General features: G+C 41.2%; 1 protein-coding gene across 2 annotated transcripts in view; it reads right to left on the minus strand.

Annotated features, from left to right (window-relative positions):
* The window catches only part of sdk1 (sidekick cell adhesion molecule 1), a 577,103-nt gene extending 561,698 nt beyond the window's left edge, over nucleotides 1–15,405 (minus strand). For both annotated transcript variants that reach the window (XM_033041133.1, XM_033041132.1), the window contains exon 1: nucleotides 13,879–15,405. In XM_033041133.1, the coding sequence (XP_032897024.1) occupies nucleotides 13,879–14,473 (595 nt within the window). In that variant the 5' untranslated portion in view covers nucleotides 14,474–15,405. The remainder of the gene's footprint in view (nucleotides 1–13,878) is intronic.
* Between the last annotated feature and the right edge of the window lie 427 nt (nucleotides 15,406–15,832).

A 15,832-nucleotide genomic window follows, 5' to 3' on the forward strand; every position in this document is an offset into this window, starting at 1 on the left:
AATGTAGGATAATATCACCACATAAAATTTAACTGCTTAAAATGAACTGTACCAATTAATACATTCAACTGAATTATCCCATCAATGTTTCAACATAGCTATTATCTATATAACTAAAAGTCTCATCTTGATCACTTCCTGTCTGTGCTGTATATTAAGTTTAGAAAAAACGCTACCATATATTGCTATGATTTTTGGCCGTCTTACTCAGTCCTCCTCCGCTGAGGCCGCCAGGTTATGAAAGTTTAAAAAATCTTGAGATCAGCTGATTGGTCCTCTCTTGCTTTTGCTTTTCCTTTGCTTTGCTTGACCTCACCTGAAATGAAAGCAAATGGATTGTATTGTTGGCTGGCCCCGCCTGCCCTGTGCTTTTGCTTTGCCTTTACTTTGCTTGACCTCACCTGAAATGAAAGCAAATGGAATGTATTGTTGGTTGGCCCCGCCTGCCCTGTGCTTGATTTGACATGAAATGGATTGAAATGGATGGTTGGCCCTGCACTCACTGTGCTTGACTTGACCCACGACACCCATGCTAGCGCTCCTGAACCCCCCCCCCCCCCCACTGGCCACCAATATGGGAATTGGTGGCGAGATGGAATATTGTGTTAGAAGGCCAGTCCTCCCGTGTGAACCCACTTAGTCTAGTAATTATATATAATGATTATTTAGATTATGCAGATTATTCTCAATCTTTACAGATTATGTTTTAAAATGAAATTTATAATCAGGGACAAAGCTCTGCAATGCATGTAATTCATTACATTTGTGGTTTAGTATGTTAGGTGGTTAGTATCACTCATTTGTTCTGTCCGAATTCCCAAAGTTTACATTTCCTGTTCATTCCAACATGATTCGTATGAAACATGAATAAGTACTGAACAAAACAAATTGGGAGAGGACCAAATGAACTGAATTTATGGTGACTGAGCAATAATTTCCATTTTTTGTTTTGTTTTGCTCCTTGCCCCTGAATGCAAGAACCATTCTGATTAACAAGGAAATTGGAGCGGAGGCTCAAAAAGAACAGGCATTTCCAATAGATAAGTAGCAAGCCTAATTTTTTCCAGTCACATTGTTAACGTTATTTATTTTACTCAATTATTTTGTACTTTCTCTCCACAGCTAACTAAGTTTCTGTAACTTATGCCTGGCCGCTTCCAAGGGGGTTCTTCAAACGCCAGCCATGACTTCCAAAACAAATCTAGACCCGTCTGGTCTTGTATCAATAAACATGGTCAGTAACCGTAAATTAATTGTGAGAATTACTTTAGAACTGAAATATTTAGAAAGGTATGACAACACTATTTGTAGAAAGAGCGAGAATCCATTAATTATTTTCTTTTACGTGTTACACATTGATGCAGAAAGAATTTTACGTCAAACTAACCCAATGCAATGAGTGGAAAGATCAGTACTGTGGCATTTCTTATTATCTGTCAAGATTCAGTATTCTCTACCCTGACAATATGATTTGAAAGAATCCAAAGACCTTGGTGCAAAGATCAGCATGTTAAGTACACAAATAATCTAATTTCAGAAGATGACTCTCTCTGGGACATCTCACAATCATGCAAGAAGGTCTTTCATTCGACAAGAAAATAGCCAAGACCAATTGTCATTATAGAATTGTACAAAACAAGAACAGATCTCTCAGCCTATAATGTCTGTGCCAACCATGATAAATTAAATTAATTGCACCTCCGTACACATGATCCATATTCCTTTATTCATATTCATGTGCTTGTTCAAATGCCTCTTCAATGTCACAATTGTATCTGCTTCCGTTGCTCCCACCGGCAGCGTGTTGCAGGCTCCATCCACTCTGTAAAAAGCTTGCCTTGGATATCTCTTCTAAATACATCCCCCTCTCATCTGAAAACGATGCTCTCTAGTAATTGACATTTCCACCAGAAATAGATTCAGACTATCTTGGTCTTTCCTAATTTTGTATACTTCTATCATATCTCTTTTAGGCCTTTGACATTCCAGAGAAAACAATCCAAGTTTATCCAACCTCTCCTCATAGCTATTAATTTCTAATCCAGGCAGTGCCCCGTGAACCTCTTCTGACTCCTCTCATTAAACCACATGATCCTTCCTGTAATGTGCTGACCAGAACAGCATGCATTGCTCCAAATATGGCCTAAACAGAGCTTTATATAGGTGCAAAGGTACACAAAATTGCTGGAGGAACTCAGCGGGTGCAGCAGCATCTATGGAGCGAAGGAAATAGGCGACGTTTCGGGCCGAAACCCTTCTTCAGACTGTCAATATAGGTGCATACTGAGAATGTTTTCACAAGCCAGAAATTTTAATTGTAATTTACTATTTCACATTGATGTAAAGTGCATTGAAATTAAACATTATAAATCCAATAATCAGATTGAATTTTTAAAATAAAATGGTCAGTTATTTGTTACCTTCTGAGATGTATTTCTCCCTTTCCCATGGATTCCCACTGCCCCCAAGTGGGTATCTAGCTTTCAATCGTCAAGGAATAAGAAACGAAATGCACAGACATCATCATAAAGGGAAAAAATACAGGTCATAGATACAAAACACCTACATATGGGAATGGTAGAAGAATTGTTGGGAGCTGGGAATTTTTTTTTAAATTATCACAGTGAAGATGCACATCGGCCACGGCACCTTATTCCGACTCTAATCAATCCAAAGACAAAGCATTTTGAACATTTGAAGCACTGAAGATTTGAACTTATTTACTGAACACAAAAGAAATGATCAGTTAAAACTAGCATTGCCAGAATCCTGCTTAGGCACAGGTTCATAGCATGAGCAGATAATAGATATGAAAAACATTTGTGATAACATAGTGACACAATGTTGAAATAGGCTCTTCGGCCCAACTTGCCCACACCGGCCAACATGTTCCAGCTACACTAGTCCCACCTGCCTGCGCTTGGTCCATATCCCTCCAAACCCGTCCTATCCATGTACCTGTCTAACTGTTTCCTAAACATTGGGATCTTATTTTAACCCAATATGACATGCAGCAAAATATTATTTCCATTTTATAATTGATAAAAACATACAATTTCCTCTTAATATAGTAATTTAGGAGAAAACACTTGCCCATCTTTCCTCCCTTTCAAAACTATGGGGCCAATTCTACGATTGCAGCCTGTGTGTCTTTTGCTGCGGCTGTTAAGCAGTAGACATACTTCTAGAAATTGGATTTTATCCTTTTCCAGTAGACTAAACCATCACTGAAATAAGCACTGGATCCCAATGTGCTGAAATAAGACCTCCTGATGTATAACTCAGTTGAATACAGCTTTCCATCATTTGCTGCATACCAATATGATAAGGACGTCAGAGCAGTACACTTCCTGTGATGGCAAAATAATGTCTTTACCATGGAGCGATAAGGATCCAAGGGATAGGCAAAAAGCTCCCAGACTTGATGCAAGACCTTCTCATCAGTGACAAAGATACCACAGGAGAGAGGTCCCAATAACCAAGAGGCATCAGAAAGAAAACTAGGGCAAAAAGAGGTACCTGGCAGGAGGTGGTTAAAGTCGCCTCCAAGTGAGACACTACCCACCAAATCAAGCAATGTACAAATAAATATCACATCAAGAGCAAAAACTTCAAGGTGACCTGCAGACCACTGAAAACAGTGATTGTGTCTACGTTAAGCTGCTGAATCACTTAATGGCTCCTTATAATCAGTGCAGGTGGATCAGCAAAGCAGTACGTGAGAGATTATCAAAATGCTATAGTGATCCACCTGCACTGATTATTGATGTCCTATCTTGTTAGCAACCAGAGTATAGACTGGGTCATTTGTTTGCTCTGGGGACTTTGATTTCTCAGAGCCATTATGACAAGTATCCATCTACAAAGGAGTATGTTATATCTCTGGTAGTTAGAGGGTTAAAACAGCCACCATAGAATAGAAGAATGGAAAATGTGCACAGCCTTAACATGGGAGGTTGCCAGATAAATATGGTTAAAGCTCTGTTAAGTTCCCCAAAAATAAGTCTGGAGCCAGATTAAAAATGTAATTGAAAGAATGAATTTCAAGGATCAATTAATTGCACAATAACTAAACCAGCATGAGGCAAGGGACAGTACCCCGAGACAACCTTCCCTTGGCTTCACAAATCACCAACCTAATTCATGCAGTGACCATCTGATGATAGCGAGGTAAGAACCTCAAAGACACCTCCAATGGCATCCAAGACCTCAACTTGGAACTGAAGAGTTGCCTGCTACTATAGTAATAATAGATAATTGGAAAACAAGGTTAAAACAACAAAATATTCAGCTGAAAAGACTGAGGTCCTTGTATGAACAATCAATCCCTCAGTACCTGACTGGTGCAGCACAAATAACGAGAATGTTACACAATGAGCGAGGGGGAAAAGGTATAATAATGTATCAACAATAATCCAACTGCAACATAGCTTGGATGGATGAGATAGGTTGGATTAGGTTTGGACTGTTGATATGGTACCATCTTGTAAGAGGAGAACAAAAGATGCAGGAGGGAGATGGCCCTCGAAAAAGATGTAGCTCATTATCAAACCTTGCACCAGCACAGGAACCTAGGATTGCAGATGGACCCCACGGCCAATGCTAGCATGAGACATTCTGAGCCTGGTAGTCAAAGCGCAAGTCTGAATAAAGCCAAGCAGCCAGTTGCCAGCAGTGCAATCTAAAACAAAAGTAAAATCAGTGCAAGACCTTCCCATGCAAACAATGTCGACCTCCTGCCTCATCTGCTTTGCTGGAAAACAAGGATGCGGATACTGAACAAGGGCCTTCCCTTTGCAGCTACCTTGCTCCTCATGAATCTTTGGCTCTGGGTGTCCTTGCTGCTCTTGCTTCCTAACCAGTTTCTGTCTTGCTAGACAGTGGAGTATGTAGCATGTGATGACCAAGTCACATATGTGATTAGTTGGTACTACACAACACCACAGGATTGATAGAATGTCATTTTCAGCAAAAGAGTGGTGCATTCCATTTTTATCCTTGCCGTTGAAGATTCTTTTGGTATAGTACTGTAATTGAAGAGCACTGTTAACAGCAATAGAACTCAAGGGTAGTCTTTGTCTCTCAGAATCCATTCCTCAGGATAGTGGCAGTCACTGAAAATGTCCAACAGTGCAGGAAGCCACTTAATGTTATCTGCACAGACCGGAAACATGACATTGACCATTTGCAAATTCTTGAGACAATAGAAGCTTTTCCTATGTATGAAAACACAGGTTATTGAGTAGATACTAATGGGACAATGAATGCCTTCCATTAGTGGAAGCCTGTAATGCTGGCAGATCCGAGTGCTTGAAAAACCATTTGCTTCATCTCGCTGAAATAGGAGGTGCAGTGAAAGCAGCAGTAAACAGTAAATTAGGAGACAAGGCAGAGATCTGCTGCAGCAGCTTGGAGTATTCCAAGTTGTGACTCAACATGACCTGGGTTTCATAGAGAGCAGTCCTTGCACGAAAGCATGGCCAAAGGTCTCCCCACAACATTTCATTCACATTGTTCAGCGATGACAGGTTTGGTAAAAACCTGATTCTGTGAATACATTGCACAATGGCGAGATCCAGATATTCTGTGCAAGTAGGCCCTTTGCTGAAGGCATGGTTTTGCCTGCAGTTCAGAGGCCTCTGACTCATCACCCTGCAACCCCACCTCATCTCACATCCCACGCTACCACCTCATGCCAATCATGGTCATTCCAATATTCGGTTACTGCCGTTGGTATCAGCAGTGTGGCATTTAAGGCACGGTATCAGCAGCTGAACGCCTTCACTTTTAATGTAGAGTTTCAACCTTAATGTAGAGTTTCAACCTCCACAGATGCTACTTGACCTGCTGAGTTCCTCCATCGTGTTTAAGAAGGAACTGCAGATGCTGGAAAATCGAAGGTACACAAAAATACTGGAGAAACTCAGCGGGTGCAGCAGCATCTATGGAGCGAAGGAAATAGGCAACATTTCGGGCCGAAACCCTTCTTCAGACTTCCTCCATCAGTTTATCACTTTTAGCACATTCTGTGCATTTAAGATTTTTAAGAAACCTGCAAAGAGTTGTGAAAGTGCACAGGAGGTCAGCAGCATCTCTTTAAATAATGAGATTAAAAAAACAATGTGCTCTAGTTCACTTACTACTTCCAATTTGGTAAGGGTAGAAATGGGCAATACACAAATAACAGTGCCCTTGAATGAACACATGAGCAAAAGCATCAAATGTGCTTATATGAATCGTGCATTGAAATACCTAGCTTAATTTCCCAACATTAATTTCATCTTGGAATGATTATTGCATGATTTACTCTAGGTTAAGTTGAACATTATGTAATTTGCATGTGAAAAACAAATGTTAACCAATGCAATTCAAGGTTACTATTTTTTAATGCCATGCATTTAGAACCCAAGTTTTGGAGTAGGCAATAGTGGGGAAGATAGGAGGGTGGTAGACAGCTTTAGTTAAAGAAACACGTTAACCTCCAAAGAACCGTTACTGAAAACAGTAACAAGCCATAATATTTCACATGAAGTAATTGATGCAATGCAGTTTAAATCTTCGAAACCTCAAATCTTTACAATAACCTCAGACAAAATAGAACAGACATTCCAGATATACTGTAGAAACAAGGAACTGCAGATGTTGTTTTACAAAAAAAGGCAGTGCTGGAGTAACTCAGCAGATCAGCGGCATCTCTGGAGATCATGGATAGGTAACATTTTGGGTCGGGACCCTTCTTCAGACTCTTCAGTCTTAAGAAGGGTCCTGACCCAGAACGTCAGCTATTCATGTTCTCTTATACAAATGCAACACGACCTTCCAACTTTTATACTCAATACTCATGATTGATGAAGGCCAATGTGCCAAAAGTTTTTTTGACTGCCCAATCTACCTGTGACTCAACCTTCAAGGAACCATGCACCTGCACTCCTAGATCCCTCTGCTCTACAACACTCCCCAGAGCCCTACCATTCATTGTGTAGGCCGTGCCCATGTCAGTCTGTTGTTGTCAGCAAATGATCTGTCATTTTATAAGTGAAAATGTAATTAGTACTGAACCTTGGAAGAAACTGCTTGTGACATCCTGCTAAATAAAGTGCATGGCCAATCTCCCTGTTCTGACAAATTAATTCAGTTTCTCCTGACTGAACAGCTGAGAGTTTCCAGCATTTTCAGTTTTTAATTTCAAATTTCCAGTATCTACATTTTCTCCAACATCCCCTCGCTCTCTCGTATCTCTTAAACAAATCCCCTATCCATATCAATAAGTTGTCTACAATCCCACATACTCTCATTTTTGCTAACAGGTGCATTTTGTGGAACTTTACTGGAGGATACCTGGAAGCCTAAGCACACACCATTCATACACATATTTAACCACCAGTTCTATTCCAATCTTCCCCTTTAATTACCATTTTCAAGAAAATTGAGAATTGATTAGGAATGGCATCATTTACAAATCCAAACCAGTTATTTTTAATTCAATTCACAATTGAATTGAAAAAGATAAATACCTTAGGATTTGTGTAACTTCTTCAACACGTGTTGGATGTTGGCCAATAATTGCCAGTTTATCTCTTACTCTTCTTATCTGGTGGAGTGACATTGGAAATTTTCAAATCTTTTAGGAAGATTCCAGAACAGATAGCACTTTGGACGAATAAAATCTTAGTATTGATTTGCTGTGCCATATGACCCCTTTCTTCATTTTATTATTTTACAATTCTTCAAACCAGATACTGTATTGAGGTGTGCTGATTAATGTTAATGATTTTAGTAGTGAATGTGCTCACGGGACTTCAATCAAAAAGACAATGTAACATGAAGTTTCAACTACAATTAATTTTTAATGTAGTTTTGAAAATGTCAGAGTGATAGAATTTGGAAAGGATTTTGTGCTTACCATGTCCCTTGTATCAAGCCACCAACTTCCTATCTATTCTAATTCTATTTTGCATCACCGTCTATAACCTACTATGCTATGGTACCACAAGTGCTTGTCTAAATACTTCTCATGGGGAGAGAAGATTTGCCTCATTTTCCCTTCATTCCAGATTTCAACAATTCTCCAAGTATCTCCAAAAAAGCTTCCACACATTGCTTCCAAATTTTTTACTCACCTCAAATGGACATCCTCAATGGTAGACAAAATTATTACGGGGGAAAGTTCGTAAGTTACAGGAGCAGAATTTGGCCATGTAGCTCATCGAATCTTCTCTGCCATTAAAACTTTCCCTCTCAACCCCATTCTCCTGCCTTCTCACGATACCCTCTGACACTCTTATTAATCAAGAATCTGTCTGTCTCCACTTTAAAAATGCCCCATGACTTGGCCTGAATTCCACACATTCTCACCCTCCAACTAAAGAAATTCCTCCTGATGTCCTTTCCAAAGGTACGTCCTTTTATTCTGGGGCTGACTTCTGGGTCCTAGACTCTCCAACTATTGTCTTGTCTAACACATTTCATTGTACCGTTGACCCTGTGTTAACCTACATATGACAAATAAAACTGAACTGAACTCCATATCCACTCTATCCAGGCCTTTCACTATTCAGTAAATTCCCCACATCATCCTTCTAAACTCCAATGCCAGCACATCCCTCCTCAGATATGGGGCCTAAAGCTCCTCACAATAATCCAAGTGCAGTCTAATTAGTGCCTCATAAAGCCTCACCATTACATCCCTGTTTTTATATTCTAGTCTACAGAAAATAAATGTTAACATTACATTTGCCTTCCTTATTACTGATCCCACATGCAAATTAAACTTTTGGTAATTCTGCACCAGCGCTCCCATGTCCTTTTACACCTCTGATTTCTGAATCCTGTCCCCATCTAGAAAATAGTCTACGCCTTGATTCCCACTACCAAAGTGCATGACTGCATACTTTGCTATGCTGTATTCCATCTGCCACTCTCCCAACCTTCCCAAGTATTTCTGCAGACTCCATGTTTCCTCTACGATCCATGCCCCTCCACCTATCTTCATATCATCCAAATCACTGATATAGAACGTGAAGAGTAGCGGCCCCCCAACGCCAACCTCTGAATCAAAAGGATAGTTGGAGGGTCAGGTAGTCTGGATAAAGCAGGGAGTCTGCAGTAGGACTGGGACAGGGCTTGAACACAACTCTGGATAGTCTGAGGAATGGAGATTAAAGCTCCCAACTCTTAATACCGAGTTGACAAGTCTGTTGGATTCTTGTGCCTGGTCGGGTGCTCATCCCACCATATTCAATCAGCTATCACTCTGTCAGCTGGCACAAAAGGCTGTCATAGAAACATAGAAACATAGAAATTAGGTGCAGGAGTAGGCCATTCGGCCCTTCGAGCCTGCACCGCCATTCAATATGATCATGGCTGATCATCCAACTCAGTATCCCGTACCTGCCTTCTCTCCATACCCTCTGATCCCCTTACCCACAAGGGCCACATCTAACTCCCTCTTAAATATAGCCAATGAACTGGCCTCGACTACCCTCTGTGGCAGGGAGTTCCAGAGATTCACCACTCTCTGTGTGAAAAAAGTTCTTCTCATCTCGGTTTTAAAGGATTTCCCCCTTATCCTTAAGCTGTGACCCCTTGTCCTGGACTTCCCCAACATCGGCAGCAAACTTCCTGCATCTAGCCTGTCCAACCCCTTAAGAATTTTGTAAGTTTCTATAAGATCCCCTCTCAATCTCCTAAATTCTAGAGAGTATAAACCAAGTCTATCCAGTCTTTCTTCATAAGACAGTCCTGACATCCCAGGAATCAGTCTGGTGAACCTTCTCTGCACTCCCTCTATGGCAATAATGTCCTTCCTCAGATTTGTCATCATGCAAGGAAATATGATAACACTACATCCAAACAGATAGCGGATAGTTCCCGGTGGGCGGCGCGACTCACGTTGCAGCGGCCTCTGCAGTCCGTTTGTCTTTTTGTTATTTTTTGTCCTGTTTTAATGTAGTTTTTATTATTTTTTTGATGGGGTATGTGTGTGTGGGGGGGGGGGGGGCGGGAAACTTTTAAAATCTTTCCCCTGCACGGAGAACCCGACCTTTTCCCAGTTGGGTCTCCGTTGTCGTTGGAGCTGCAACGTGGAGCGGCCTCCAGCAGGAACGTCCTGGGGCTCCAGTCACGGAGCTGCGGAGCTACTCACCATCATGGAGCTGGCCAAGTCCGGAGCGGGTGGAGCTGTGGTGGCGCGCTGCTGTGACCCAACCCCCGGAGATTCGGAGGCTTACCGCAGGTCTGGCAGACAGTAATATCGGGAGCCCGCTTTTCGAGGCTTCTGCAACGGCGACTTCTCCCGCCCGAGTAGCGGGGTCGAGGATGACCTGGAGCAGGGCCTTACATCATCGCCCGGCGTGGCTTCAACGGCTGCGGGACTTTGCTAGCGCCCGCCGGGGGCTCCAACAACAAGACCCGGAGCGTGGCCTTGCATCGCCCGGCGTGGCTTTAATGGCCGCGGGACAATTGCCATCGCCCGCCAGGGACTTTGACTCTGACATCGGGAGGGGAATGGGGAGTGCAGGGGAGAGATAAGTTTTTTTGCCTTCCATCACAGCGAGGAGGAGATGCGCTGTGATGGATGTCTGTGTAAATTGTGTTGTGTCTTGGGTCTTTTTTTTCCATGTGTGTATGACTGCAGAAACAACATTTCATTTGAGCCTCTATGAGGTTCAAGTGACAAATAAATTGTATTGTGTATTGTGTATAGCTAATCAATCTGAATCCTTCCAATATTTTTAAGAAAGAACTGCAGATGCTGGAAAAATCGAAAATGCTGGAGACTGAAGAAGGGTCTCGGCCCGAAACGTCGCCTATTCCTTTGCTCCATAGATGCTGCCTCACCCTCTGAGTTTCTCCAGCATTTTTGTCTACCATCCATTATTTTGGTCTGTTTTCTAAGTAAAAGTGAATATATAAGAAACCAGAGCCATAAACTAAGTCATGGAAATTAAATAAAGTCAATGCAAAATAAGTAGATGTACAGGTTATGTTATTGTTGTTATGTTAAAGTTGATATTAAAGTTACATTTTAAAACGTTTAAATTATAAGAATTTACATGTACCGATGGTTTGCAAAAAATCAATTTTATTAAACAAATACCACTTCTTGAGATACGAATTAGGATCAAGGCTACTGCAACTTTAATAAACGAGTTATAGGTACACAAATTATGATGACGTCCCCTTCAAGAAAATTAATTTAAATAACCAAACATCCATGATACAACGTGTGTAGGAAAAGAACTGGATATGCTAGTTTAAATCAAAGGTTAAATCAGACTGAAGGGGCTTGACCCGAAACGTCACCCATTCCTTCTCTCCAGAGATGCTGCCTGTCCCGCTGAGTTACTCCAGCATTTTGTAGAGTTGTTACGAAACCTACCATCAGCGGCACTACAGATCTGCCACTGCCGGTGCGTGCGATTCCGGAGGCTTTGTGGGGGGGGGGGATTAAAATGCAGGTTTGTATTGGTTGTCGGAGAGGGATTTCCTCGGGTTGCTAGCTGATCGTTCGGGCTTAAATTCCCGGCTTATTTTTTTTTAATTTGCTGGACCATTGCATCGCTGGATTGAAGTTAAATGCGACTTCTAACGCCTTCAACATCACGGATCGCAATATCAGGACAAAACAAAAGGTATATCGTTTATTAACATATTATCTTGCTTTTTGGTTTGATTTCTTTTTAATCTTATGATGCGAAAAATGTTATTTAGGCCCACATACGAATCGGCCATGTCTTGCCTGCCGATAGGGGCTTAAAATTTATGGCAACGGCAACATTCCAATCGATCATATTCCAGAAACATCCACTCTCAATCAAATTCATTATTTTTTTTGCACAATCATGTCATAAGAACATCTAAACCACCTATATTTTGTGTTATTGTCTATCCATGATCAATATTTTCATACTAAATGTCTATAGTGCAGTTGTAGTCAGATGTATTGTGCAAAAAATTATGATTTTGATTATCTTGAGAAAGGATGTTTCTGGATTAATTTATGGGAATTAAACATTAAATTCCTTCCATTTGGCATATAAATTCATGACAAAGTGAGATTTTAAAATCATGTTATATTGTGAATTCTTGTGTGAATGGGATCCGTTTGTTATTTGGATACTTAGGCTATTAAATTTTTGTTGCCTTTTTTAAAGAAATGGATAGATGTTTAGATCTAGTAATTGAATTTAGATGAATTTAATTGATTAGATGAATAATTGATTTGATGAAACTGATGAATATGAATTTTTTGTTGGGTATTTAATATTTGTTTTAGCATTTAACTTTATAATTTCTACCTTTTTTTCTGAAACTGCAAATAATAACTTGCTTCTGTTAATGCTGTTCAGTGTTTTTTTTTCTTCTTTACATTTTAGACTGATGTCTCCGAAGAAGAAATGCAAAATTGTCAATCCAAATGCCCAGCAAAAGAGACTGATTTAGACAGCATTCGCAGAGGTTATCTGAATTTGGACTACTCCAAATGTGATGATCTACAGGACATTCTTAATGGGAAAGTTGTGGACAGAAAGGCATGTCATGCGTGGTTTGAAGCGCAAAAACTTGTAGTTTACAATGCCAAAATTGAAAAGTTGAGGAAAAACAAGGTGTACAGAGTTGCTTGTTGGTTACAATCTGAGGCGTATGATGATGCTACTGATTATGATATGCCAGCTAGCAATTGATCTTCTCCATAAAGACTTGGTCTTTTGCTAGAAATTGTAATTTCTTTACCTGTCTGTTACGGACTTACAGCATATAATACAATAATATTAAAGTTCTGATCTTGAGAATATCGCATTTTTGAATTTAAGGCAGTCTCGGTGTTTATTACTACTTCCGTCACAAGTCAATTTTGTAATTAGCTACAATTAGGTAACTAACTAATTTTATGCTTTAATCCAAGTAAGACGTTTCATATTTGTTTCAGAATGCTTCAATCTACAATAACTGAAAATGGCATACAGCTCTTTTAATTTTTAAGGAAGTTATGGGCTTTTGACTGTCCTAATAACAGCTTTTGTGTTAAGTCAATGGAAAAGCAATAGGGAACAAGATGCTGATTTCCGAGTATGTAAATGACCATAACGTTTTTAATACTGAAGATATGAAAGTGAATTAGGTATCAAATTAAAGTTATTTTTATGCTTTATCTGATGGGATAAATTACAGGCTTGATTTTTAAAACCTCAAAATTTTGTAACATTCCTACATTTTGTCTATCCATGATACAACATTCGCCAAGTAAAAACTGTTCGGTGCTGAATACTTTCTGTGACTCATCTCACAGATCAAACAATATACGATCGCGAAGCAACAACACTTTTAGTCGGTTAACTGCAGTGGGCTTTGCACACATATGGAAGAACGCTAGATGGTTCAAAATAAAACAAACACTGTGAGTCTGGGAGATTGGTTTGAAATAATAAAAAATAAATTAGAACTGTACGCTGCCATTTAGTGTTACAATCGCCAATGAAAAGCGGGGCCGGTAAAGGCACTCATTTATACTGATTGGTGCCTAATGTTTCAATTATTAATCCTTCTTCTTGGAAAAAAACTGAAATAGGACGCTGTCTCATTAACTCTGTCGCCGGTGGATAATTGTTCCTTAATACTACAATTCAGTTTGGAAAGTACGCCGCCTGTGAAAAATGATAGCGTATAATATTCCACGTTTAACACTTTAGGTGCACTATTTGTCTGCCAGTTTGTTGACCGCGAAGCCTCTTAAAAAAAATTAAATTCTTAAACTACAACACGCACTTGCTCTCGTTAGCAATCCCCGATTTTTTTTTTAAATCTGGTCGGTAAACAACACTTTAACCCTCCTCGTCAGAATGATTCCAGACAAACTAAATGCTCGTCTCGTCTTACCTTGCGCAAGGGTCTGTAGCACGTGGATATGAAACAGCACAAATGTCCACAATCCCCCAAAACATCCAAACATATTAAAGTTTCTTCCTGCACAGGCAAATCCGAGTGTCTTTTTGAATTTTCCCGATTTCGGTTCCATGATCGGTGCATCCATCCCACCGTCACTTGGGATCCCAATCACCTGGTTATTGATTACTTCTCTCAAACAAGGCCCTTGCTTTATTTCCCTTTGGTTATTGATTGCACTGTCCGTACTCCCGTTTTCTTTGGCAATTCCCATACCCCGAGTACGGACTGAATCCGACCGCCGCTCATCGATCCCTCGTAGGTGAAAGGTCCCAACCGGACCTTGCACGAATATGTTTTGGCATCGATCCTTCGAATGATTGATTACCGACGTCGTTGATCTTACAATTAGTTTATGGCCGGTAGCCTCGGAGTCTGGTGTCCTCTTCCTGCTCGAATTAGCGATCAGCTCCCCCGGGCCCGGGGTTCCAGCCCCTGATTTATCGATTATCTCTGGGCAATCATCGTCCACAACTAACACCGTGTTAACGCGATTATCGATCAGCTCACAACTCGCGACTCCCATCATCTGTTGATATTCTCGATCAGTGCAGTCAGATCGCTCTTTTGCAATTGCTTGTGCTTTGGTATCAACTCTTTCAGTTGCCGATTTCCTCCCCCCCGGATGAAATGTTTTAAAACCTGAAATGAATAAACGCGAGCTCTGATCCGCCGCCTGGCGATTTCTTTTACGATGGTGAGAAGGATCGGGTTGGGTTTAATCTCTTGCCGCTTTTCCAGAATTAATCATTGCCAGCTCCCCGGTCAGGGCTCGGGTCTCTCTCCAAAGTCCTGATGGTCTGCCCGACACTCCTCCAGCCTCTCGGCCGCTTTCAACCCCACACCCAGGGGGGAAAGAGGTAGAAATTGACGCGTTTTCTTTCCAATCCGCGGCAATTTTTGTTCCTTTAATTCCACTGATCCGAAGCCAGGGAATTCCAGACAGTGATAATTAATCCCTTTGAATTTAACTCCCTCCTTTAACTCCTGGTTGATCATTAACTTCCAACTTGCTTATTTTAAAATATTTTTTTTTAACTTGTTTTATATTTCCGATGCAAGTTTACTGCAGTAAGTGAGGTAACTCTAATGTTTCACAGAAATCGGCTGAACCTTAAAAGTTTCAACTCCTAATAGAAGACATCCCAACTTTTTTAACACCATCGAGCCTGCTGCTGACAAAGTTTGAGTTTTGTCAGTCAGTCAGTGCATGTGTGTGTGGGTGTGTGAGCGTTCTCCACACAAATGCATCAAACATGCTTTAAAAAAAAAAAGCTATACAAAAAAAACTTTGGACCGCTGGAGATTATAATGTCAGATTTTGCAGCTGAGCCGCTTGTTGTCGGTGAGCTCCGCCTTGGCGCCCATGGTGAAGCGAGGGCGGTTGGTTGGTTGGCTGGTAGTGGGAGCTTCGGACTTCTTTTTCCGCGCCGCTTTTCCTCTCGACGGACAACTCCGGCTCGAGCTGAGGGCAGCCCGAGCGCGCTCTCCATTGGGCGACGCTGCTCGAAACCCGATTGGTCGCCGACCCTCCCCGCCCCGCCCCGCTGGGGACAATCCCCCACACTGATTGGTCGCACCGCTTTGCTTTCCCGCGCGCCGATTGGTCGGAATAGCACCTCCGCGTCTCCTGCTGGCGATTGGTTGGATGGGCGGCGATCTTTAATCCGCAGGAGGGTTGCTGCATTCCTATTCGTCGCGAGGAATCTCGACGTTGATTGGTCCTCGTGAGACCATGGTGCTCAAAATTCAGTTGTTTACAGAAGGAACTGCAGATGCTGGTAAATCAAAGGTAGATACAAAATACTGGGGTAATTCAGCGGGTGAGGCAGCATCTATGGAGAGAAGGAATTGGCCACGTTTCAAGTCGAGACCCTTCTTCTGACCT

This window comes from Amblyraja radiata, chromosome 22, assembly GCF_010909765.2.
Source record: "Amblyraja radiata isolate CabotCenter1 chromosome 22, sAmbRad1.1.pri, whole genome shotgun sequence".
NCBI classification, from domain to species: Eukaryota; Metazoa; Chordata; class Chondrichthyes; order Rajiformes; family Rajidae; genus Amblyraja; species Amblyraja radiata.